General features: G+C 44.7%; 3 protein-coding genes across 4 annotated transcripts; 2 read left to right on the top strand and 1 right to left on the bottom strand.

Moving 5' to 3' along the window:
- Positions 1-1,268: 1,268 nt before the first annotated feature.
- LOC134860829 (glycerol-3-phosphate dehydrogenase [NAD(+)], cytoplasmic-like) lies at positions 1,269-5,295 on the bottom strand. The gene is made up of 8 exons (XM_063877651.1): positions 5,127-5,295; positions 3,914-4,091; positions 3,068-3,208; positions 2,715-2,853; positions 2,465-2,577; positions 2,133-2,366; positions 1,864-1,970; positions 1,269-1,785 (listed from the first exon to the last, which is right to left on the bottom strand). Exons 1-8 carry the CDS (start codon positions 5,165-5,167, stop codon positions 1,689-1,691), a joined length of 1,050 nt encoding a protein of 349 aa, XP_063733721.1. The 5' UTR covers positions 5,168-5,295; the 3' UTR covers positions 1,269-1,688.
- A 115-nt stretch (positions 5,296-5,410) lies between these two features.
- On the top strand, positions 5,411-15,613 carry LOC134860828 (oxysterol-binding protein-related protein 11-like). 2 transcript variants are annotated; one of them, XM_063877649.1, is made up of 14 exons: positions 5,411-5,583; positions 6,567-6,675; positions 7,032-7,100; positions 7,284-7,459; positions 7,768-7,847; positions 7,965-8,150; positions 9,497-9,695; positions 10,524-10,666; positions 10,840-10,980; positions 11,557-11,998; positions 12,205-12,391; positions 12,476-12,658; positions 13,377-13,530; positions 13,940-15,613. In XM_063877649.1, exons 1-14 carry the CDS (start codon positions 5,544-5,546, stop codon positions 13,994-13,996), a joined length of 2,166 nt encoding a protein of 721 aa, XP_063733719.1. In that variant the 5' UTR covers positions 5,411-5,543; the 3' UTR covers positions 13,997-15,613. The 2 variants fall into 2 exon arrangements, with proteins under 2 accessions (XP_063733719.1, XP_063733720.1); XM_063877650.1 differs by lacking the exon at positions 5,411-5,583 and having other exon boundaries at positions 6,000-6,675.
- Positions 15,614-16,234: 621 nt separating this feature from the next.
- On the top strand, positions 16,235-24,241 carry LOC134861184 (protein SON). The gene is made up of 20 exons (XM_063878213.1): positions 16,235-16,558; positions 17,237-17,455; positions 17,938-17,972; positions 18,334-18,542; positions 18,627-18,798; positions 18,844-19,071; positions 19,156-19,393; positions 19,585-19,772; positions 19,888-20,043; positions 20,146-20,318; positions 20,408-20,542; positions 20,930-21,016; positions 21,117-21,335; positions 21,638-21,748; positions 22,114-22,230; positions 22,339-22,486; positions 22,730-22,798; positions 22,985-23,100; positions 23,279-23,380; positions 23,719-24,241. Exons 1-20 carry the CDS (start codon positions 16,476-16,478, stop codon positions 23,794-23,796), a joined length of 2,883 nt encoding a protein of 960 aa, XP_063734283.1. The 5' UTR covers positions 16,235-16,475; the 3' UTR covers positions 23,797-24,241.
- The last annotated feature ends 762 nt before the right edge of the window (positions 24,242-25,003 follow it).

The following is a 25,003-nucleotide window of genomic DNA, read 5'->3' on the forward strand; positions in this document are numbered from 1 at the left end:
AAGGCTTCTGTAGTGACTCCTTTCTGAAAAAACCTTTGTCATTTCACTGCAACTCTCCCTCAGGCCACTAATTGTTGTTTTCCCATTTCTCTTTCACGTCAGGTTAAACAAAAGAGATACAACTGTTAATTACTCAGCTTTAAAGATGTATTTCTTTTTCAGTTGGGACTCGATTCCAGTCTTTATGCTAAGAGAAACACTAGATCCAGTTTCCATCACAAAGCACCGCAAGTCTTTCCAAAAATGTTAACTATTTAGGAGGCAGTGGCGCAGTCTCGGTGTCTGAACCGAATAATAGTGTTAAGTTAAACTATTCAAACTTATTATTTGCTAACCTCATACTACCTGAAATCTGTTGACATAATACATTTCATTAAAGTGTGTGTACCTCCTCTGTAGCGCAGCTTTAAGCAGATCCATGCTGTTCTGTGATTACCCTTCACTGTCCTGAGGGCCTCACACTGGAAAACAGTGTACATGTGTGTGTGTGTGTGTGTGAGAGTGTGTGCATGGCGCCGGGGTCGGGGGGTACCAACATACAAGTTACCGTGGTGATTAAGCTCCTCTTTCACATGGGGATCTCATCTGAAGATGGGCCTTCCCTTTGAAACAGAGGATCTGGGCTTGGGGCTCAGCTCGCTCAAAACCACCGATGACAGTTGCTGTTCCGAGATGAGAATCTGCAAAGGACAGCGACCTGTGGACCCCCGTTGTCCCATGGGAACTCGTGGAAGCTCCTCGTGGCCCCTTCTCCTAAAAACCTCCTCCCCTCAGCTTTCCGTTGAACCCTTTGATGTCCTGGGACCTGTCAGACTGCAGGGGGAGATGGCTTGGAAAGTAAAGCACCACACAGAGGAAGAACTTAATATTTGAAAGACTTTTGATTAGAGATTCAGGTACAGAAAGAAGATTCAGCCACACAGATAGTGTGATGGCAGACAGATCGAGGCAGGCACTGGGAGACTATCAAAGGTTTCACCGTCTGACCTGTAACGTGGTTGAGATGGAAGGACAAGGACGCCGTTTGTTCTTTAATCTGCTTTCTCATACCGAGTTACTGCGCTCCCTCGTGGGAATCAGCTTCAGCCCGACTGTGGGATCTAACACACAACTCAATCACAGAGCTGCAAACACAGGGGTGATGTCAGCTTCTGGGAATAGGTTCCCATTTAAGCTAGGACACACTGGAAACACAATGGGATGCACCTTCTTCATCCATCAATGGAAAATCACAACCTTTGAGACATAACCTTTGAAATGAAAACAGCTTGTAATTTCCCACAAATTAGTTTATTGAGAAAACAATTCCAAACGGGTACAGAAAACAACTACCCAGAGATTCAGATTTAAAAACTATCGTAGTGAAAAGTTACTTTACAAAATCATGAGTGTTTTTGGTAATAACAGATGTGTAGTGGTCAGCTTTCAAAATGAAAGTCTGTATTTCTATTACCTTACAATTCCAGTAGAATTAATATTTGAAAAATAAATTATAAAATTTGGTTAAAATTGATTTTTAAAATTCTTTTTAAGCTTAAAAATTAAAAATTGTCCACCAATAAGAATGATTAGTAAAAGTGCCATTGGTTGCATCCCCCTTGCTCTATTGTGCGTTTCCTCTGATGAATCTCTTCCGCTCTCTAGTGGTTGTAGGTTGCTACTGCAGGAGCAGCAGTGGGTTGGAGCCCTCACATGTGTTCTGGGTGGTTCTGCAGACAGGTGATGAACTCTTTCACCTCTCTGCCCTCGAAGCAGATCAGGTAGACTGCAGAAAACAGTGGAAACCTGTAGAAGAAGACACACATTAAGGCACCATTTTGAACGACGTCAAGAACACGTTTTTAAACAGGTAAATAGACTCACTTGTCAACCATGTCCTTCTTCTTCAGGAGCTTGTAGACCTCAGCAGAGGTCTGCGGGCCCTGCAGTTTCTGCCCGTTCAGCATTTCTGCCTCCAGCTCAACAATAGACTGTAGAAAAAGACATGAATGAATGGTTTTAATGTTGTGTTGTATTTTACCTACTTTCTGATGCTGTCGTAAGTGGAGCACACCAAGCTCTGCTGACATGGTGAGGTGAATACAGTTACCAGGCTATAATGGTGTCCAGTTCTCTGGAGTAATGGGACTGACCTTGGATGTCCGGACAAAGGCCTCTGCCACTTTGCGGTTCCTTCCCCCGTAGCAGGTGGTGATGAGGTCGGCCACACCGCAGCTTTCCAGGAACGTGTCGGAGCTCACTGGGCCTTTGCAGAAAAACTCAGCGAAGGCGACCATTTCCATCAGACCCAGCCTGATCACCGCCGCCTTGGTGTTGTCGCCAAAACCCAGCCCGTCGCAAAATCCAGCCCCTACTGCCACGATGTTCTGCAACATTTTGCGTTGGAGTAACACATTGAAAGAGGATACAGAAATGTGGACTCTCTTTTATTAATATCTACGTAGTATTTTTAGGCTGTCTTTACCTTCAGAGCTCCACACAGCTCCACTGTGTCACTCGCCTGGACCACAGTGATGCGGAAGTTAGGAGTCTGAAGCAGCTCTTTGAAGATGTTGCCGTTAGCTTCATTTCTTGCCCCTGTATTAAAAAGAGTATCAAAAAGAGGAACACAAGGACACTTAAACGGGGAAGTAATGCCGTATTTTTGTCCTTAACTGACCACCACACAGTATCCAGGCAGAATACTTGTTTGCAGCTGAATAGAAGAAACAAACCTATGGTGGTTTCACAGAACTTCTCATCTGCGACCTCGCTGGCGATGTTGGCCCCCATTAGGACACTGACCTCTATCTCCAGTTTTTCCCGGATGATGTCTGAGATGAGCTTCAGTCCATCTGGTCCCTCATCGATACCCTGGGAGACAATAACCAATAAGAAACAGCTTGTGTACTTGATCCAGTGTCATAAACTCTGTCCTGAAGTAGTAGTTATGGATACTTCAGGGTTTCATTGTCAGTGAGTTGCTCAACTTCTACATCCCATGATGTCTTGGCCACAAAAACAATATGAGCGCAGTCAGCTGACAGTGTTTCCCTGTTTTGCTGTGAGAACAAAAGGAGGATCTTACTTTGATGAGAGATATCCCGATGGTTCCCTCTGACATGTGGGGTTTGATCTGATCACACAGCTTGCTAATGAACTGGTGTGGGATCACAAAGACCAGGATCTTGGCTCCTTTGACAGCTTCTGTGATGTCTGGAACAGCGACCTAGCGAGGTAAAAACTGTGAGATCATTGAATATTAACAACAAGACTGAGCTTATTTAAGTCTGGCTTTTTGCTCCCATATCTGTTTTTCATTATATTATTATTTATACATTTTACAGTAAAAAAAAACAAACATCCAAATTGATTAAAGAAAATATCTAAAATAGGTATTTATTAGAAATACAAAAAACCAAACTTATTTAGAAAAAGGACGAAAAGAAAAGTACAAAACAAACTAAATCCCAATTAGCCCCATGGGAAATGTGTAAATATGCCGTGACAAATACACACACACACACACACACACACACACACACACACACAGAGGAAATGCCAGGTACACAATAAATACAGCCTAATAAACAAATCAATTATGACCATGAAACACGCGGATAAACGTGATAACATGCATATGGGTCAGAGTTACAGCTCCCCTATTCTACTCTTTTCCAACAATATATTCCAGGTCTCAGAAATGTACAGAACCTGTCTCTGATTGGCCGAAACACCAAACAGATCATCATAGCATCCCATAACCCCCTCTGTTTCAGCCCTGTTCCAAAAGAGCTGATTCTGTGTCTGCAGATTTAAATGCTAATGAGCCACGCCCCTCTGAGAAGTGATAGGTTTACAAAAACACAACGGTGCTCTAGGAGGAGAATTGATCATCCATAGACGCTGCTGTCCGCTAAATCTGAGAACTTACCACATTCCTGGGCAGCGTGTGACCTGGTAGATATTTAACATTTTGGTGCTCGGTATTAATGATCTCTGTGAGCTTCCTCCCATCGATCATCTCTTCATAAACCCACATGTTCACCATTGGGTCGAACCGGTTGGAGGCTTTGACATTGTGCCCGATTATTTTGGCAATGGAAGAGCCCCTGGAGAGAGAGTTAAGGACACAAGCAGACAATTAGTGGGAAACTAGCATTAACCGGAGAAGAGGTCTCTTTCAATTCAAACTACACCAGATGCTGCGTCAACCACTTGGGAAACTAGGTCTAAACAGGTCAAAAAGCAAGCACTGATTAATTCATTAATTGACAACAACAAAAAGACTTAAGTTCAATAAATATAAAAATATAGAACACTATAATGAACATTTATAAGGACTATGAGGTAAGAAACGACACTTAATGTACACCTGAATATTCATTTGTATCCGTTATTTTATTTATCTGTGTTTATTTTGTTATGTATGCCTTGAAACAATTTCTTAAAATGCAAATAAATAATAATAAAAAAGTTTAAATAAATACATTTTAAAAAACGGTTCAATATAAAAGGATGCAATAATTAAAGAATCAAACGATTTTGGATTATTTTTTCAGACTGAGATTAGGACCAATATCTGATCAACATGCAGATAATGTACCTAAATGAATGAAGGTAGGCGTTGTGCATTTTAGTATGGTTCACCTTTTTATTTGAACATACTTGTACTTCAGTATTAATTGATCAGATGCTGTATTTATTTACGCATTGATTCATTCATTAAGTCGTTTGCAGTCACCCTCCCTATGACCCACACGCGCACTTTAATAGCGAGTAAAATGGCGCCAGGTTAGCGGATTTGGAGGTAAAACTTAAATAACGGACCTAAAGGTGATTGTTCCTCAGCAGATTGGCAGGACTTCGGTTCACCCTGTAGGCTACCTGAGCTAACATGGTGCAGCCGGTAGCCTTATCCCCGAGGTCGGCATTAGATGCTGCCTGCGGTCACAGGGAGGCAGACTGCATCATCAACAGCTGGATTTTGACTTCCTATTGTCTTTAATAACGGCGTAATACATTGCATTCGACTCATGCATATTGGTCTGAATCTGCTCAATATCCACCCCAGTTCAGTAAGCGACTGCTAGCACTGTAAAGTAAAGGAACTGGGAGATGCATTCTACAGACAAATGTACAATTACCAGTTTCCGGATCCCACGATGCACACTTTCTTAGCAGGCATTATGGACGTTGCAAAATCCTAATGCTGGGCGAAACGGAGCTTTTGTTTATCCCTGGTCTCATAACTTCCTCATACGCCCTATAAATGTCTTTCAGCGGTCTACCCCTCCCCCACCTCTCCACGGCTACACCTCTTTTTCCCCAAACGTGGAGATGTCCTGATAACGCAGCAGTTGTAAGGACCATTCCAACGCTTTATGTTACATTTCTCATACACATGGGTGCAGTAAGTAATATATACATATGTTCGACACACTCAACACAGCCAGTAGTTCTTTAGTGCAAAACATGCTTTCCAGTAGCAGCGGAGAATAGAGTGACTGGTGCTGGATGAGGGACGGGTGTGTGTCCTGGTACATCTCATTGACGCAGTAATAATGGGTCATTACACACGATGGGAACCTGCCCGTCAGATCTGTATTTACACTTCCGGTCAAGATGTCTTTGAAAACGATGTTTATTGATTTATTAAAATGACTGAAAAGTACTCTAAGTTATGCTGAGGGAAGAGCACTTTGTAGTATTTCAGTTTCTATTGATTCCTGCAACTAGTTCATATTATACGTAATATATGCATCTGCCCATACCTCCTCATTCCACAAGTATTTAAATACTCTCAATGTATTCCACAAATGTATATATTTCACATCCTCAAATCTTTATTGTTGATATTGTAAATATTCTTCTCTTTTTGCACTATTTTATTTATCTTATCTGCACCATGTATGTTGAGTTGTTGGAGGAGCACGCGACATAAGATTTTCATTGCCAACATATACGCTGTATCTGCTGTGCATATGACCAATAAAACCTTGAAACCTTGAAACCTACTCAAATCACTAATTTAATCTGAAACAAAGTTAATAAACTTTAGGGAAATTCTAGACGAGTTCTCCTGAAATATCTGAATCTATGAGCTCGTTTTAATTTAGTTATTCATTATTTTTGGTCTTATGTAATTGTCGTTCAATGGTATCATAATATACTCTAGTTATGTGTTAAATGAAGGTTTAACTTGTGTTTTTGTTTACCTGAGTGTGTTGTGCTCTTGTCAATAAAGAAAAGAAATCGATACAGGAAGCTCGCGCTTGAGAGCTAATCACATGACTGGTTTCCTGCCAGGCAGTAAATATCAGGCGAGCTAGCATCCACAGGCTAACTGACTACTCCCAGAATTAGCACAATTGAAAATGTTTTCTCTTTCGTTATTCAATTTACCCAGTTAACAGCGTCTGTCGGGGTGTGGAGGTTTTAATCAGCGATGCACTGGCTGCTTGTGGTATAAGGCTTTACTCAATTAAATCTGTGGTGACTTAGCTTAGCTAGCTTCCCAGGTTAGCTTAACGCTAGCAAGCTGAGTTAGCGTCTGAAGGAGGCTTCGTTGCTTGTGATTATGCAAGGGGAAACCACGGCTATACGAATCACGGAAAATGAAGGAAAGCTGGATGTATTACCCCAGAACAGGACCCCAAGCTCGGGGAGAGCAAGTGCCAAAAGCTGGCAGTATAGGTGGGTGTCTGTTCATCCTGTCATACATTTAAAGCTTCTGATTTCAGGCGCATTTGCTGTCTAGTCAATGGGCACGTTTGTAATAATACGCAATGTTCAGATTTTTACATTTTGACTTATTATCATGTGTTTTCACTGTGCAAGGAGTGGCCGATCTGCTCTTAAGTTACTGATTACAAATTAAATGTGCTTTCTAATCTGACAGGTAACAGTGAAATCAGATTGCCCTTTGAGCAAATCTGTCCTTTCAGGCGACGCTCAGTGATTAATGTATGCACTCACCTATGAGTGTTCCTGGGTGTGTGCTCATTCCAAGTGTTCTTTGTCTCCTTTTGCTTGATCACCTCTCATGTCAGTGACCACATGGAGAATATCGATGGCTACTTGATGAAATACACCAACCTTGTAACAGGGTGGCAATACAGGTGAGTTATATACCTGTGTTTTAGTCTAATACCAAACTAAACAGTATGTTGTCCAAGGGGAATAAGAATAAGACTCTGGTTTTCCAGCCAAAGTTCCCTCCTGTAATCCAGTCTAATCCAATCCGAGTAATGCCATTCTGGGTGTATGTGGACTTCCATTGTCTTGGTGGATTTTGCTTCCAGGTTCTTCGTCTTAAACAATGAGGTGGGCTTGCTGGAGTACTTTGTCAATGAGCAGTCGCGACAACAGAAGCCCCGGGGTATGCTCCCCCTGGCAGGGGCCGTCATCTCCCCCAGCGATGAGGACTCGCATACCTTCACTGTCAACGCCATCAGCGGGGAGCAGTACAAGCTCAGGGGTGGGTACCTAACAGTCTGATGTCTACAGTGAGATTATGAGGGTTCTTCGAGTCATCTTTTTGTCCATAGTGCATCATTACTGCCCAGTCGAGCCCCTGTCCGAGCCCTTACTACCAGGAAGCAGGCTGCTCACCTGACCGTAGCTAATCCTTCATAATGTCATCACTATCCATCTGGTTCATACGGTATTGATCTGGATGTTTTCCATTAGCTGCTCCTAGTGATGCAGAAGCACGCTGAAATTGATGCTGAGTAAGATGCGTCGTAGAGTAACATGGTTTTGCTTTTCTTTTTGTGTGTCTCTCAGCCACCGATGCCAAAGAGAGACAGCACTGGGTGAGCCGTCTGCAGATCTGCACACAGCACCACACAGAGGCCATGGGGAAGGTAAGATCGCCGCACATGAGCAAATAATTAAGGCAATTATAGCAGTAAAGAAATACTCAGGGTCTGAATGCAAACGTTGTTGATTTGGTTTTTAATGATCAAACTTGCATTGCACAGAGTAACCCCCCGCCCAAGTCCCGGAGCTACTCCATGGCGTCCCAGGGGAGTGGCAGCTCACCGATGTCCATGCGGCGGCCCAGCCAAAACCCTGCGGCGCATTACAGCTGGCAGGCCAACAAGGGCTCGTCGCTCTACTCCAGCAAGAGGTCCCTGCTGCCAGACCACCTGATGGATGCCAGAGAGGTACTGCTGCCGTGTCAGGCTCACTCACACATCCTCCTTCTACTGTTATTCCTGTTAACATTTAATATTACTAATACCATCCCATCGCTGACATTATTTCCTGTTGTAATCACAACAAATCCTTCTTTTATGCACTATTATATTATCTTACATTTGAATCTATTTATTAGACGATTATTGCACATATGCTTCAAGACAGTTCAGTTCTGAACATGTTTACTTTGGTTCCACGTGTTGATTATCAGTGTCCCTGATTACTAATCATTTGTAACATACTCCTCCCTAAAAATCAGTACGAGGTGGACAGGTCCACTTACCAGCCCTGTCGCCATGGATACACACAAACATTATAAAAGTTATTTGATGAAAATGTAATTTTTCGATAGAATATGTAGTACTTAATGTAGGTGCATCTCAATAAATGATAATACTGCAACAAGTTCAATACTGTACTGGCAGTGTCACACTCTAATCAGCTGGTTAACTCAAAACACCTGCGAAGGTTTGCTGAGCTTCGAATGGTCTCTCAATCTGGATCAGCAGGCTTCACAGTCGTGGGGAACGATGCTGACCTGTCATGTATGAGTTTCACCTTTTAAATAGAATTACTGAAATTAATCAACTTCTCCACAATATTCTAATTTATTGAGATGTACCTGTATATCTTATAGGTTCATTACACACTGCTCATTATTTCCAGCGCTGATCTGTTTTAATCTTGAGGATTACAGCTATTGAAAACCCAAAATTCAGTATCTCAGAAAAATGTGACAAAGAGATTTTTAATACAGAAATGTCAGCCTTCTGAAAATGCACCTGTAATTACAGTAGGGTTTTATTGATTGAGATTTATTCATTGCCTCTCGTCTTCCCTTTGACCTAGTTGTGTGACGCTCATTGTCCACAAGAGGGTGCTGTTGGTTCTGATCAGCAGCACGGCTCAGCTCGGTTTGAATCAGTCATGTGTTCTGTTCTTCTAAGCTCCCTCAGGACGGTATACAGTATTTGTCCCTTCACTTTTAAACACAGGAGGTACTCGATTTTATATGTTTGTGCAGATCTTTGAATAAGACCCTAATCTTACTTACAATTTCAGAAATGCTGATTCAAAAACTAATGAATAATTTAGTTGTACTAATGTCTGTTTGTTGTAGCTTCTACAGTTCCTCAAATGGTTACACCTTTTTTAGTAAGAGGAAAAAAGTAGAAGGGCAAGCTTTTAATGTTCATGTCACTGTTGTCATGGATGTTGTGCACATATTAAAAACGATCTTAATTAAAATACCTGTATGTAGACATATCGTTCGCCCCTTAATAACCAAAGAATCCTCATCCTCCACCTCCAGATGATGACCCAGGCGCAGGGCCAGCACAGAGACCTTATCCAGAGCATCGAAGGTCTGCCTGCGGCCCCCGGCTTCTCCCCTCTAGACCAGGATCTGCTGATGCTCAAGGCCACCTCCATGGCCACCATGAACTGCCTCAATGAGTGCCTACACATCCTGCACCTGCAGCAGGTGGCCAGACTGAGAGGCTCCCTTGGAGGTGAGTGGAGGGTGTATACATTGTGCGTTTGAATATGGTGTGTCCTGTTTTGTCTTTAAATCTAGAGAAAAACGTATACATAGCAAGAGTGTTTCTGAGCAGAAACAAGCTGCCTCTGTGCTGCCTGACGACAAATCATAGTCGTGAACATGCAGGCCTGCATCCAATCCAACCGGACAGGGGAATTATTTTGCATTATTGATAGGGAACTGTACCTATTCTTACCACCTGTCTCGAAGGTAATGAGAGCTCATGTGGTTAGAATGTCTATCGGCAACACTTTGTTGACAGAATACCGTTCTTGACCAGCTTCATATTTAAAAATGTACTTTCTAGTTTTGGTGTCTTACTTTGCTGACATATCCAAACTTTCCAGATTTTAAAAAGGGGGGAAATGAACTGCTATTGCCCCACTCTTTCCCAACAGATCTCATTACTTAATGTATATTTTATTAGGCGGTGCAGCAACGCACTCGGTGAATTTGAACGAGATCTCCCCACCTTTTAAACATACATAAAATAATGCTAAGGCCATACCGGGAGGCTGTAGCCAATCAGAGGACAGGGATGTTTCCTGTCGGCGGGGCCAAAAGTACCTGATACCTGGTCTGTCGGGGGGGGGGGGGGTTGGGTTACACTGCCTTGGTGTAGAGCTGCCGCTTAAGGAACAGCCATCTGTCCAGTAAGCAGCCAGGCAGCCGTGGGGCGTTTATGTGGCGAAGGTAGAGCTGTGTGTCAGTGTCAGGGGGACTTGCGGAGGGAGGGAGGGGGGGGATAGTACCATGAGTGCCTCTGAACCTGCCTCTGTGCGCTCCCCGTCCTTGGCAGGACCCACCATCGAGTGGCTGGAGCCCAAGCTGCCAGACATCCTGAAGAACGGCAGCTCTCTGGACAGCTTCACCGCAGGAGAGGGCCCCCTGGAGGAGGGCCGCTCGGAGCTCAGCAGCCCAGAGTCCGGCAGCTTCTCTGGGGTAAGGAAATGACACCCGAAGCAGCTACCTGTTGGTTATCAGGAAGTTGATCTGACTTCAGTTATTCCCCTTGAGTCTTTATAAGTTTATATTGTTTGAATGCAGTCTCCCATAAACACTCCCTTATGCTCAACCTCTGCTGAGACATTCACGTATGTTGTCGTCCCCCCCAGGAACAGGAGGACATCGATGCAGAGGATGAAGCGGAGGACTCTCTCACCGATAAGGAGGAGGACCTGGGCGCTGTGGAGGAGGAGCGCAGCGTCATCCTACACCTGCTGTCCCAGCTGAAGCTCGGCATGGACCTCACGCGGGTAGGTCGAGTTCCATGTAGCTCCGAGCTGCTAAACAACCCCCGCTCCAACAGAACTCCTCCTATACTATAGCAGAAGGGGCTAATCTTGGTAATTCAACATTATTTTTTTGATAAAGGATATGAATTGTCTGTCATTTTCCACTACAAAAAGCATCGGGTTATCTGAATTGAATTGGTTTGTAGTGGCCCAAAATAAATACACTCATCATGTTGTTAGTGTTTCAATACTCTGATTTGTAATGAGCCTCCAGACTGAAGTAAGCACTTCTTGCTTTGTAATTACTGCTCCTGGACAATTAAAACCCCAAGAGTCGAGTCCTAGATAGACACTCTATCTTCCTTTGTCCTAGTATTTGGATAGCCTCCTCTAGGGTTTCTGATTTATCACAGTTATCTGGTGAAATCATGGCTCAGGTGGATATCTAGTCGACGCTGTGACCTCAGGGTCATGTCGAGCTGCTCCATTTACTGATAAATGTTCTGATAATGCACCAAATGGAAATGGAAATCACTTTGGAAACTGTTTTCCTGATCCATTTTACTATGAGGAAGTACTAAATATCTCTCCTCCCAGGTGGTCCTCCCCACCTTCATCCTGGAGAAGCGCTCCCTGCTGGAGATGTACGCTGACTTCATGTCCCACCCGGACCTCTTTGTGACCATCACGGACGGCAGCAGCCCGGAGGACCGCATGGTCCGCTTCGTAGAGTACTACCTCACCTCCTTCCACGAGGGCCGCAAGGGCGCCATCGCCAAGAAGCCCTACAACCCCATCATCGGGGAGACCTTCCACTGCTCCTGGAAGGTCCCCAGGGAGCCCTCGCAGGGGGGCCCCGACCCTGCCGCCTCCCCGGACCCCTACCAAGTGCGCTTTGTGGCTGAGCAGGTGTCCCACCACCCCCCTGTGTCTGGCTTCTACGCTGAATGCCAGGAGAGGCGGATGTGTGTGAACACTCATGTGTGGACAAAGAGCAAGTTCATGGGGATGTCCATCGGTGTGTCCATGATAGGGGAAGGTAAGAGGGGGGGGTCGTCATTTAACTCCTCTGAAAAACAAAGAGCCTGTGTCCCATTCTGTGGACTAGTCACGTAAAGGTTGTACCCTCGCCAGTAGGGAAATAAATACTAGTCCAGAAAAATCCAACAGAATAGCTTGGTAATGATCAAATGACTTAAGGAATTAGTTGTGTGTTGCTTCAGTTTGTGTCTACTCTCTTCCCAGGTTGTCTTTATTTGCTCGAGCACGATGAAGAGTACACCTTCACGCTGCCTTGTGCATATGCACGCTCCATCCTCACTGTTCCCTGGGTGGAGCTGGGCGGCAAAGTCAACATCAGCTGCGCCAAGTCGGGATACTCAGCAGTCATCACTTTCCAGACCAAACCCTTTTACGGTGGCAAACTACACAAGTGAGTTCCTCTGCTCTGTTCTTCATCTTACATTATCTCTGACGCAGCAATGCCCTGTGTCTAATCGTCCTGTCTGAAACGCAGGGTAACAGCGGAGGTGAAGCACAACACCACCAATGCGGTGGTGTGTCGTGTGCAGGGCGAGTGGAACGGGGCTCTGGAGTTCATCTACACTAGCGGAGAGACGAGGACGGTGGACGTCACCAAGCTGCCCGTTACCAAGAAGAGCGTCCGGCCGGTTGAGAAGCAGGGACCCACTGAATCCAGGTCAGAATAAAGCGGGGGGATTTAATTTTCACTTTTAACGCTATCATGAAAGCAGTTTCGAGAACCTATAGTATATATATATATATAACCTACATATTGAAGCAGGAAGAAGTATAAATCCAGCTGTAAGGGGAGACACTACAGCTTATGGGGTACAACCTTTACCAGATACATATCCCCAGAAAACTCCCCAGGTCATTACATGCGTCTTCTGAAACAAATGTTGGGTAAATACGCAAATAAGGCATTATGTTATAGCCTTTGTGCTAATTTGTCTGAAACATAAATGCACATGGTGGACACAGTTTCAAAATTCTGGTTGATGTATCAGAATTCAGTTTTTTTGCACAGAAGGAATTCCAGATATGTATTTGCATATCTCCATAAATTGGGAAATGCTGTCAGCAGCCAGTAAAACAATAACGATCCCACGTAAACAAACAGTGGAATCCTCTAAGAGTCAGGCTATAAATATGGCCTTTAAATATTGTAGAGTATAATTATATATCCATGACACTTCCTCAACCCTTTCTTTCATTAAGATAATTCTTTTATGTCTGACTTGATGTTTTTATTTAGTCTAATAAAGACCTGAATTTGTATTTAGATTTGTATGCATCACAATCTTGTTATTCAAGCCAACATGCTTCAAGTTGACCAGTGCGTGAAAATGCCTCCATGCTGTCTCACTCCCTTGAATGATTTCCCTGCATTCCAGGCGTCTGTGGCAGCACGTGACCGAGGCCTTGCGGCTGAAAGATATAGAGAAAGCCACGGAGCACAAGAGGATCCTGGAGGAAAGGCAGAGGACGGAGGAGCGGCACCGGGCTGAGACGGAGACCGCTTGGAGGACCAGATACTTTGACAGAGAGGTGAGCAGGTTCACGAACAAAGCAGTGAGGAGTCCCCTCTAACAGCACTAAATCCTTCTTCTGTCTGCTGCTGGAGCTTCTCCATTTCAGAGCCTTCTCCCCTTCCACTGGCCCCGTTTTAACTCTTTGCTTTTATTTAAACATGGAATAAATGATAAGATGAAGGACTATTCGAGGAAACCATCAGTGATGGTGTTTGGGGGGTAGCACTCTAATATGTAACCTTCTTTATTTTGAAATGTATTTACCAATTCTAGTCATTCTTTTACTCGATGGATCTGTAATCTGATAACCTCTTTGTGTTCTGTTACTAGTACCTGCATCCTGATTACGCAAAACAGTTCCATGTTTCAGGTTACACCCCCGGCCCCCTCATGAATAATAATAATATGCTCTTCTTCTCCTGCAGGGTGAAGGCTGGGTCTACCACAAGCCACTTTGGAAAACCTCTGCATTCAAAACCTAGTTCCTTCAGTCTGTATCTTGGATGTTGATATTGTAGATTAAAGTGTGTGTGTGTGTGTGTGTGTGTGTGTGTGTGTGTGTGTGTGTGTGTGTGTGTGTGTGTGTGTGTGTGTGTGTGTGTGTGTGTGTGTGTGTGTGTGTGTGTGTGTGTGTGTGTGTGTGTGTGTGTGTGTGTGTGTGTGTGTGTGTGTGTGTGTGTGTGTGTGTGTGTGTGTGTGTGTGTGTGTGTGTGTGTGTGTGTGTGTGTGTTGCACTGATGGACAGATGAATGCAACAGAAGGACAGTAAGACAGCATGAAGCTTCTGGAGTCTCCCTCTGGAGTCTCCCTCTGGAGTCTCCCTCTGGAGTCTCCTCTGGAGTGCTCCCCGGTCAGCTGTTTTTTTATAATCCAATGTCAATGAAAACATATTCTTGTACAGATAACGGTTCTCTATCTCCAAGGCCTTAACATAGTCTGTTTCTGCTGATCAACATGGATACAGTTCTTCTTCTTTCTTCAAGCTTTGGTATCACACTTAAAAACCTTCCCTGTAAGAAGATATCAACACAACAGGAACTAATTGGAATACTGCCTGATAAATGTAACGCTGTGAAGAGTTGTAGTTTAGTGTACTGGAATGTAATGGAACATCTGATCTATCTAAAACCTACTCGTGACTAAATGAGCAATCAAACACTTTTAGATACTAGCTTTGGAGTTTAACAGATACTGTGACTACCAACCAATTAAATCTCTTTAAAGCGCAAAGACGTGTAAAGTTAGCAGAACTGATTGTGTTCAAACACACCACTCACACTTTTAACCCCAGAACTGTACCCAGAACAGAAACCTCTTTCAGTTAGTTTTTTAATGTGCACAGTTCAACAAATAGTCCAGCACTTTTCCTCCAGTCTTTATGCTAAGCTACGCTACCTGCTAGCTGTAGCTTCATATTGAAAGGAGTGGTATCGATCTTCTTATCCACCTCTCTCTAAGAAAGTGAATCATGCACGAGTTTAATGCAATATTTGTAAAGCAGGAGTTCCGTCTCTAAGCACTGGGATGTTTAGGACATGACGAAGAATGCATTTTAACACTGGATCAGGTACACCATGGGACGAGTAAACTGAACCTTATGTGTGAAATTGGTGGAATGACCTTTTATCCAGAGAATGCTTACCGTGATAATGATTCAATGTGTTCACACTACAATTTCCAAAATGATTATTCGATTTGGTTTGAAATAGTGTGCATTTAGATGTACTTATTGAAGAGGATACTTTAAATGCAATGTTCTTTGATGCTGTAATGATATTGGTGTGTTGACTAAGACACTGCTGGAATGGCACGTCATACACTAGCTGACAAATAACCACATTTTAAATACTGATTGAGTCACATGTGAATGCAACTAAATATTGCCCCCCCGATGATTCACGTCTTCTTTATAGTCCTGTGCTTTTGCAGAGGATGGAGATATCCCTTGATGCATGGTGGAAGTCTCTCTGTTCACATTGACTGCAGCAACTATAATACTCGTGTCTGCATTACCTACATTTATAACAGTGTTGAAAAAGCTTTTAACCAAATTTGCTTTTTTTGTAATGCAAATAAATATTATTTTCTTTGAATGCGAATTTCCCCCCGATCTTTGCTCTTTAATTGCATCTGGTAACGCGTCGCATTCATTCCATGTTTTTGTCTTTTGTTTGTTTTCACCTTTTTGTATTCTATTACAAATATAGTTTTTACAAAGGCGCTCAATAGAGGGAGTCTTTAAGTCTTTAACTTGTCAATAACAAATATATATATATATAAATACTGGAGCTTAAATTAAGAAATATGTACCAAATAATGAAATCAATAACAATTCACTACCACGTTGTAACTGAGTGAATACTTTCTCAATGTAAAACTTAAGGTTCCATCTGATCATAAAATTCAACTTTCCATTTCCACTGGGTGACCATTTTCCATTGGTGTTGACAAAAGGCCATCACAGAAAGACACTCCTAAAATAACATGACATTCTGATGTATGATTTCTAAAATCAGACCTTTGAAATATCACATATGAGCTTTCGTCCCTCTGTTTTTTCTTTCACATCAACAGGAGTTTTGCTTGAGAGTGTTCAGCTCCTCAGGAAATAAGGGCAGCGCTCCAAACTCTGCTCACCTTAGCTACAAACTGCCTCCAGGTTTTTCTCATGGTGTCAATCAGCATGGCGGAAGTAAAGGTTAAAATCACCGTCTAAACATTCGAAAAATAAAAGCATGCAACAGGAAGTGAACCTGTTAAACTGCACTCATTGCATACTTTAAAAAAAGAAGAACCCTAATAGAATCGGACTATAAAATATAAAACAGACATATAAAAACTGTGCAATACAAACAACTCTAAGTACTTCGCCATTGTGACAAATGCCAAATTGCCCCCCGGAACTTTAGCGGAGTACGAAACCGTTCCTACACGGACCTATAACGGGACGCACATTTAAACATGGCGGCCAACATAGAGAAATTTTTCCAGGATTTTATACTGAATAAAATCAGAGAGATTGAAGACCAGAATGAAGACAAAGCGTATGTGCATGCTGTGTTGTGTTCGTGTTTTACTAAGGGCTAAACAGCACCATGTAGCCGCTGTACAGAGCCGAGCGTCATGGTGGCGTTACCCCCGGCTGCTACAGCATAAACAATGCAGAGGAGCTAACGCTATAGCTACTAATCAGACACCTATGTTAAGTTACTCAAGGAAAATAACCAAAGTATCTGCATCTAAATATGCTTAACGTACCAGAAGTGAAAGTAGTCACTGTACAGATTTCAGAATAATATCTCTGATATGTTTTATAATGATTGATCATTAAAGTGTTCTCAGAGCTGGTAAAGGTGCAGCTGGCTTTAATGGCTGTGTATACTGCAGGGTAGCTGCTGGATTTACTGCAGGTGAACTACAGTCTGATTGATTATATTTCACATCATTCATCCAAACCTGTAAAGGGTATGAAATACATGTGGTGGAGTAAAAGTACACCATTTACCTCTGAATTGTAGTAGGGTAAATGTACTTAGTTACTTTACACCACTGGCTTCTGTCACACAGTGTCAACAAGCTAACCTACACAGTGGATGATTGGCAGTCAACATGAAGTCCACCTGTAGAGAGGGAGGTCCCGTTATTGGACATTTAACAACCATGCTGTGTTGGGTAGGGTTAGCAGATGCAACTAAATCCTATATTTGTTCTGTGTCCATTAGTTCCGCTGAAGTGGTGGGAGATGGCACTGAACAGTTTGGAACAGAACAGAGCTCTTCGGAGAGAGACAAACAGGACAACGTAAGGTGTGGGGGGTCGCCGAAGAAACACAAGAAGCACAAAAAACACAAAAGTAAGAAGAAGAGGAGGAACCGGGAGAAGGAGGAGAGCAGCTCCGAGTCTGGGCCAGAGGAGGACGGAGGAACCAAACTCCAGCCAAGGTCAGACAAAACTCTTTGATAACTTCCATGAACTAACCTTTGTAGAAAGTAAGCCCACCTCTGATGGCTGGTTAACAGTCAGTTCTGTCACTAGATAAGAGCACTAAAACCAAATGACAAAGTTCTTTAAACAACACTTAACTTACATTTATGCACACAGCGATGTTATTTTTAATCAATAAGTAATTATAACATGCTGTGGTGGTGCTGACATGTTAACCATACTGTAGCGACCCTGCAGTGCGGACGAGGGAGAGACTCAAAGGGGGGGGGGGGGTCCTTATTCAAATAGCTAGCCAGCCGTGCGGCAATACTTTAGCTCCTCAACATTATAGATACGTGCTTTTGTAATCAGGTTTATAATTCATACTGGGAACGTGTGTATCTTACATCCAATGTTAAAGCCATGTTAGATCCAGGAATATTTTTTGGACCCAGACACTTTTTTTAAAATGTTCCTAACCCAAGACTTGGTTTCACAGAAAAGGGACTCCAACAGAGGCGGACAATGAGCAAGGTAAGTCTCTAATCATTTAAATGAACTTCATTCATAGAAACATGTGTTGATATGTTTGGTCATTTTATGTGTCAGATCAAATCTTAAAAGGATCGTTTGGAAGTGATGTAGGAGGTGCTTATCAGAGTCAGTGTGTTACCCACAGTGGATGCTGGTCGGGGGTTTGGTGAATTTAAACTCTAGAGGAGCTCAAACATGTTTCGCCACTGCCCCCGTCCACAGGAAGTGTGCAGTAGCTGCATTGACTTTGCATAAGTACCTCATCAACTTACCCAAACGGTCCCTTTAAGACACACACACAGTAATTCCGGTCGTACGAAACATGCTGTACTGGCACAGAGCTGCTGCACTGTGTGTCCAGGTGAGGAAGACCAGAACAAGTCCAGGGGCCACAAGCGGCATTCATCGGGGAAGAAGAAAAAGAAGAAGAAGAAGAAAAAGAAGAGGAGCAGGAAAGATGACGAGAACTCTTCAGACTCCAACTCAGAGGTCGTGTCCAAGCAGAGGGAAGGTGGTCAAAGCGTGTCCCCGAGGCGACGGGTGGAGCTGCCTGATATTATCCCAAAACAGGTAAGCATGCAGACTTCATCAGTTAAGATATAAAGCCTTAAATATCGGACGGAGTGTGTGAACCAACGTCTCCCTTCTTTACAGGACAGCTCCAACAAAGCACTAGGAGATCAGGAGGGCCTCGGCAGGAGGGGCTCTCGTTCCCGGTCACGGTCACATTCCTGTTCTGTGAGGAGGAACTTCCGCTCCAGACACCACCGGCCCAGATCCAGGACTCGCTCCCCATCCAGTCCACACCGCCACAGACCCGGTCCAGGTACTTAAGCTTTCATTTCCCTGTGAGTGTCTTACATTGACGGAGCTCTTCATTGTCATCGTACCTTTTCTCTCCTCAGATCCTCAGAGAAGAAGGGGGCTCACCATGAATCCATGAAGTCTTCTTCAAAAGACCTCAAGCCTCCTACACTGGCCTCAAACCCGACTCAGAGCACAGTCAAAGCAGAAGAGCTGACAGGGTCCAGCAGAGAGCGGAAGGGCTCCGACCGGGGGGAGAAGCCTGCAGAGGAGGGAGCAGGTGCAGAAAAAGCAGGTAGCTCCTGATGAGCCTGAACGGGGGACCACACTGTGATGCCATGAGTGTCTAATTCATGTATTTTGTGTTCTACTGCCAAAGCTACAGGTACTGTTACATCCCAGTCCACTTCAACTGAACCTGCATCAAAATCCCCCCGGCCCTCGGACACTTTAGTGAAATCCCCAGCGAGGAAGAGGAGGAATAGATCCCGGTCCCCACAGAGGAAGAGAGAAACAAAGTCATCGAAGAGGCAGAAAAGAACTCCGTCGCCAAGTAGGAGCCACAGGAGGGGGTCCAGATCCAGGAGCCCCTCAAAGAAGAGGAGGTCACGGTCCAGGTAGAGTGGTCCAGACCTTTTTGTACGAATTTAAGGAGGCCAGGTGTGAAGTTGAAAAAGCAGGCAGGGTTTTTTTAATCGTTTACACAAAACTTCAGCCGTCCATCCCATTTCTAGAAGGCATGAAATCAGAGCTATAACGGGGGAGTATTCATCTTCACATATGTTGGATGGGATTCTTCTCTTTGCAGGTCAGGGGGCCGGCGGTCGCGGAAGTCTCGATCTCCGTCCCGGGGTCGGAGGAGGGCCACATACAGCCAGAGGGACCGCTGGAAACGAGAGCCGAGTCACTCCCCTGTACTCATCCTCCGCAAAAACAGATCCCCCAACAGGAAGCTCTGCAGTTCGAGCAACAGCCCTCAGCGCATCAGTGAACTGGGTCAGGAAATATCTCACGCACTCACGGTCAAATATACTTTAATACCAAACATAATGTATAGTCTGAAGATGAGTTGGAAGGGATGTTAACGTGTGGTCCCTACTTTGTGTCTCAGATAAAGAGCAGTTGTTGGAAATTGCCAAAGCCAATGCTGCAGCCATGTGTGCCAAAGCAGGAATGCCCATCCCTGCCAGCCTGAGGTCCACAGTGCCCCCCCTCAACCTACCTCACGGCATAGCGATGAATGCTGCTATGGCCAGTATGACAGCTGGTACGGTTTTGACTCTTTTTTTTATTGAATGCATCACACCAGCTGCTTTATTTGTTTTTCATTGGCTCTCTGTCTGTCTCTGTGTCCCCGTCTTCCTCACAGCCACCATGACGGCGGCGCTGACCAACATGGGCATATCCTCACTGCTCCCACTGCCCTCCATCACAAACAAGCCCCCCTCTGTCTCCTCCCAACCTACCAATGCTGCTCTAGAGGAAGTGAAGAGGAAGGTAGCGAAGCAGGCCAACAGCATCAGCATCAAGGAGTTCACTGACGTATGTGTGGAAATAATGATCTAATAACTCCTCTATAGCTAACCTGTAGTCAGACTGAGACAGTGCTAACTTTGCTGTGTGTCTTTTAGAAATGCAAGATGATTGTGGACAGTAAAGGAGAGTTGCCGGTGGCGATACCGCATGTGTCGGATGAAGAGGACGACGGGAAACCTTTCGGAGGATCGGCTCTTCGAGAACAAAAGGCCATCAGCTTCAGCATCAACGTAACCATCCACACACTACTCCACATGTTCAAATGTAACAGCTGGTTTGTCATGGAAACACCTCAGGCGAACCCTTTCCAGTGACATGTTGGGACTTTCCTGAATTAATTTGATATATTTAGCCACTTCTTTAATTAAGATGAAGTCGGCCCACACTAACAGTTTTAGCTCAAGTGTTTCTAATCAGTCGCAGACAGCAGAGCCAGATGTTACACAGGGTGTGAGAATGCTGCAGATGTGCGCTAACAGTCTTTTCTAATGTGGATTTATGTGTGGTTGGAAAGCCAATCCCTAATTGTCTTAATGCAAACTTAGTAGTGATGCTGTGGCTCATAGGATGACAAAAAGACGGTTAAGATTTTCTCCCCCCCCCCCCCCCCCGCCCAGAACGCCACAGTGCGTCCAGCAGTGCGCAGTGACGCGGGCATGGCCAAGGAGTTCCCTGTGTCCTCCGGATGCCAACATCGGAAGAAGGTCTGTAGAGATGTACATTAGATTTGATCTCATAACGGTCTTAAAAAGTCTAGCTACAACAATCTCCTGATGCCTTGTGGGTAATGTCATGTCTCATTAGGAGGGCGAGGGACTTGGGGCCTATGGAGAATGGGTTCCTGTCGACAAGACATCAGAGAAGGCTGCAGCTGCCTCCAGGAAGGCCCTGGCCACCGTTCCCAAGGCAACAGCGTCCCCATCCTCAGTTGACACGGCGACAGCAGCAGAGTCAGCAGAGGTGGTGGAGCAGAGTGTGTGCGCACCAGATACTGACAGTGTGTTTCCTGACCCCCTGCTACAGGTGTGTGTGTGTGTGTGTGTGTGTGTGTGTGTGTGTGTGTGTGTGTGTGTGTGTGTGTGTGTGTGTGTGTGTGTGTGTGTGTGTGTGTGTGTGTGTGTGTGTGTGTGTGTGTGTGTGTGTGTGTGTGTGTGTGTGTGTGTGTGTGTGTGTGTGTGTGTGTGTGTGTGTGTGTGTGTGTGTGTGTGTGTGTGTGTGTGTGTGTGTGTGTGTGTGTGTGTGTGTGTGTAAGATATACAATATACTGTGTGTTGGTTGTTTTTCTCCCCCTCATACTGATTGTCTCTCCCCTCCCCTCTCTGTAGCCAGTGGATATCTCTCAGGCTGTGACGGAGAGAATCAAAGCTCAGAGGCGATTGGCTGAGAACCCCTATGATGTCAATGCCATCTGCATGCTCAGCCGGGCACAAGAGCAGGTAAAATACATATTTAAAGTACACACTCCTATAACTGACATTCAATTAAATTCAAGTACAATTATTAGCATTAATGGTAAACAGCGAGTGTTTCAAAGCAGAACAACATAATGACCATGAGTAAACAGCAGGAGAATCTCCCCCTAGTAAAAGCTAAAGTTAGGCACTATAAAGGAGGCTAATGTTGTGCTATAGAGGAACTACAGTACGGTCACATGACTTCACCACCGCTAAGCTAAAGGAGGCTAATGTTGGGCATGTAATTGTTCCCCATCACATGTAACAGTCATCCAATGCTACGTTTTTTCAGACTCAGGCTAGTGTTTTGGATATGCCTCTGTTTTGATGGAAATCTCCTGTTTTAGGTGGATGCATGGGCCCAGTCCAACACTGTGCCTGGCCTCTTCACTGGTTCCACTGGAGCCCAGGTTCTCACCTCAGAGGAGCTGTCCACCGGCGGACCACAAGCATGGCTGAAGAAAGTAAGATGTGTACTAAGGGACCAATTAATATGCTCCACAGATGATTATTTTGTCTCTTACATTCCTACTGTTACTCTCTATCTCACTGTCTCTGTGTGTCTGCTTCAGGATCAGTTCCTCAGGGCAGCTCCAGTGTCCGGGGGTGTCGGGGAATTCCTCATGAGAAAGATGGGCTGGAGGACAGGAGAGGGTCTCGGGAGGAACCGTGAGGGGACCGTGGAACCGATCATCATTGACTTCAAGGTCGACCGCAAAGGTGTGACACCCAAAACAGAACACCCAGTGACACACACTTTAACTGAGCCCAGACAGTGTTGGCTTTACAGGTAGGGGGCTGGCAAACGTCCCCCACCGGCCAATTAGAGGACAATGAATTTACACTAACTCTAACCTTAATAAAGTTTCCAGAACTTAATGGTGTCTCTTTATTGATATGATGTGGTAAATACACACCGTCTGCCTATGTGAATGACATGATGTTATTGGTTGTGTGTTTCAGGACTGGTGGCTGAAGGGGAAAAGCCCCAGAAGCAGACAGGAGGGCTCGTGGTCACCAAGGATCTGATGGGTAAAGCACACACAGCACACACTGCCTCAGCATGGACAGTGAAGTGGAATTTCTTCTTGAATCTATGACCTTCAACATCACACTTCATTAGTAGAGACTCACTCCTGACACAGAAAAGCTAGTGGTTAGTAAACTCCTCTGCTTCAAAGCTCTGTGTGTGTTCATCCTCTCCTCATTCTGCCACAGGGAAGCACCCGGTGTCTGCTCTCATCGAGCTGTGCAACAAGAGGCGTGTGATGCAGCCGGACTTTGTGATGGTCCATCACAGCGGGCCGGATCACCGCAAGAACTTCCTGTTCAAGGTGAGTCCTCTCGGCCTGTGTCACGTCACTCCTTCTGACCCAGCTGTGACATCATGAACCAGGGCCAGGCACTACTGTTCAGGGGGCCACGTTTTCAGAAACAAAGAGCCTGTGGTATTGTGTGATTGATATATCCTCAGATGATCGGATCCTAACCTCCTCTCCGTATGTTGTGCAGGTCACAGTGAATGGAGTGGACTACCAGCCGCAGACTGCCAGTCCCAACAAGAAGCACGCCAAAGCCATGGCAGCTACCGTTGCACTGCAGGCTCTGGGAGAGGTACATTGAAATAATATTGATAATGATATTAACCCCCCCAGGGTTTACTCTTATTTCAGTATGTGCAGGAACTCTATCTTTAAAAGTTATTACAAATCAAGTCTTTATTACAATTTGACCAACTAAGTGTGGACCGGTAACCGGAGTGGTGCCATTTCACCTGAACTGACCCTCTGGGGCGGGGCTTAAGGAAGTGAGGACTCTCTTAAGGGCCCATATACGGGTTCCTTTGCTCTCGAGAGTCAGGGCTTTTGATCTTCATGTGCCACTGAGCTACTCTGATTGGCGTGAACGTAGCCCCGCCTCCATGATTCTAACTGGTTTCATTGTGTACATAGGTTCCTGTTGACGGACCAGGACTCTACACGGGCCCCGTCTTCACTGCTGCCTCCACCGGCCCCCTGTTCTCCACATAGTTATTCTCTCTTCAGCTGTGGGACAGAAAGTGTTTTTTAAATGACACCAACCTGGTCCATCATCTCCTCACTCCAGACTTATTTATACAGTATTCTAATACGTGCAGTATTGCTCTCAGCCCAGGACACTGAGAGTGGATTTATATTCACAAAATGTACATTTCATCATCCGGCTTTCCGCTGACAGGAGGGCTCATGTGTATATGTTTTAAGGATTGGGAAGGAGTCTCCGTTAGTGAAAGTGGAGGCATGTATCTATGTAAGTATGTATGATAACATGTATGATACAGTAGCATATCCGCTGACTGATACCTGAGTCTAGCTGAGCTGGGCTGTGTTTATGTCTGGCCTCCTAACAACATGTTTGTCTTATTCCATTGGTTTTATGGAATAACCTCTGAAACAGAATAAAGATTATATTTATGTAGTGGAGGAAGCCACGTCATGCTTTTTCCTGTACTGAATGTCATTTAAGCGTGTGAAGAACTTCCCCACTGACCATGTGACCAACCCAAAGGAGTCCATGACATCATCTCTCCCACTGCAAACACTGCCATGATACTGCTGCTCCCCACCGAGTCACAGCTTCACAGTATCCTATAATGTTGTACAACCTGCAGTAAGAACGCAGTCCTGCAGGTTTCATGCTGTCAAGAGTTGTGCCATCCCAAATGGATAAATCATGACTAATGTGAAGGACATTTGTTTTATACTCTCAGCACTCATGAACACGTGTACCTCGCCATGGATGTACTAGCAGAAATACAATTCCTTTTTCATGACAGTGATTTTATTCATGGTCACTTTTTATCCAAAGTGACTTACTGAGTACTGTAGACCCACGGACCAGTTTGCTTGGGATCAGTGTCTTGCACAGTTGACTCTGATCAGTAGTGGACCATTTACCATCTGTAATATTATCTTAGCCCTTCATATATGTACTTAAAAAGCTGGTCCTCCCCCCTGAGTCCACTGAGGAAACAACATGTTCTACAGAAGCCCAGAGTGGACAAACCAAGCTCTGGCTCTATCGCCTCTCTCTCATCGCTCCTCCCTCTGTTTTTACATTACCTGCGGGCCACCTATCTTCTGTCCTGGAATGGAGGGGGGAGGCAGGGTATTTTGGAGGGCTGCTGCTATGAACGGCTTCAGTGTGCAGGTCACAGAACAGGATGCATTGTGGGACCTGTAGTTTATGGGCTCTGCT

The sequence above is a fragment of the Eleginops maclovinus genome, chromosome 24 (genome assembly GCF_036324505.1).
Source record: "Eleginops maclovinus isolate JMC-PN-2008 ecotype Puerto Natales chromosome 24, JC_Emac_rtc_rv5, whole genome shotgun sequence".
Classification (NCBI taxonomy): Eukaryota; Metazoa; Chordata; class Actinopteri; order Perciformes; family Eleginopidae; genus Eleginops; species Eleginops maclovinus.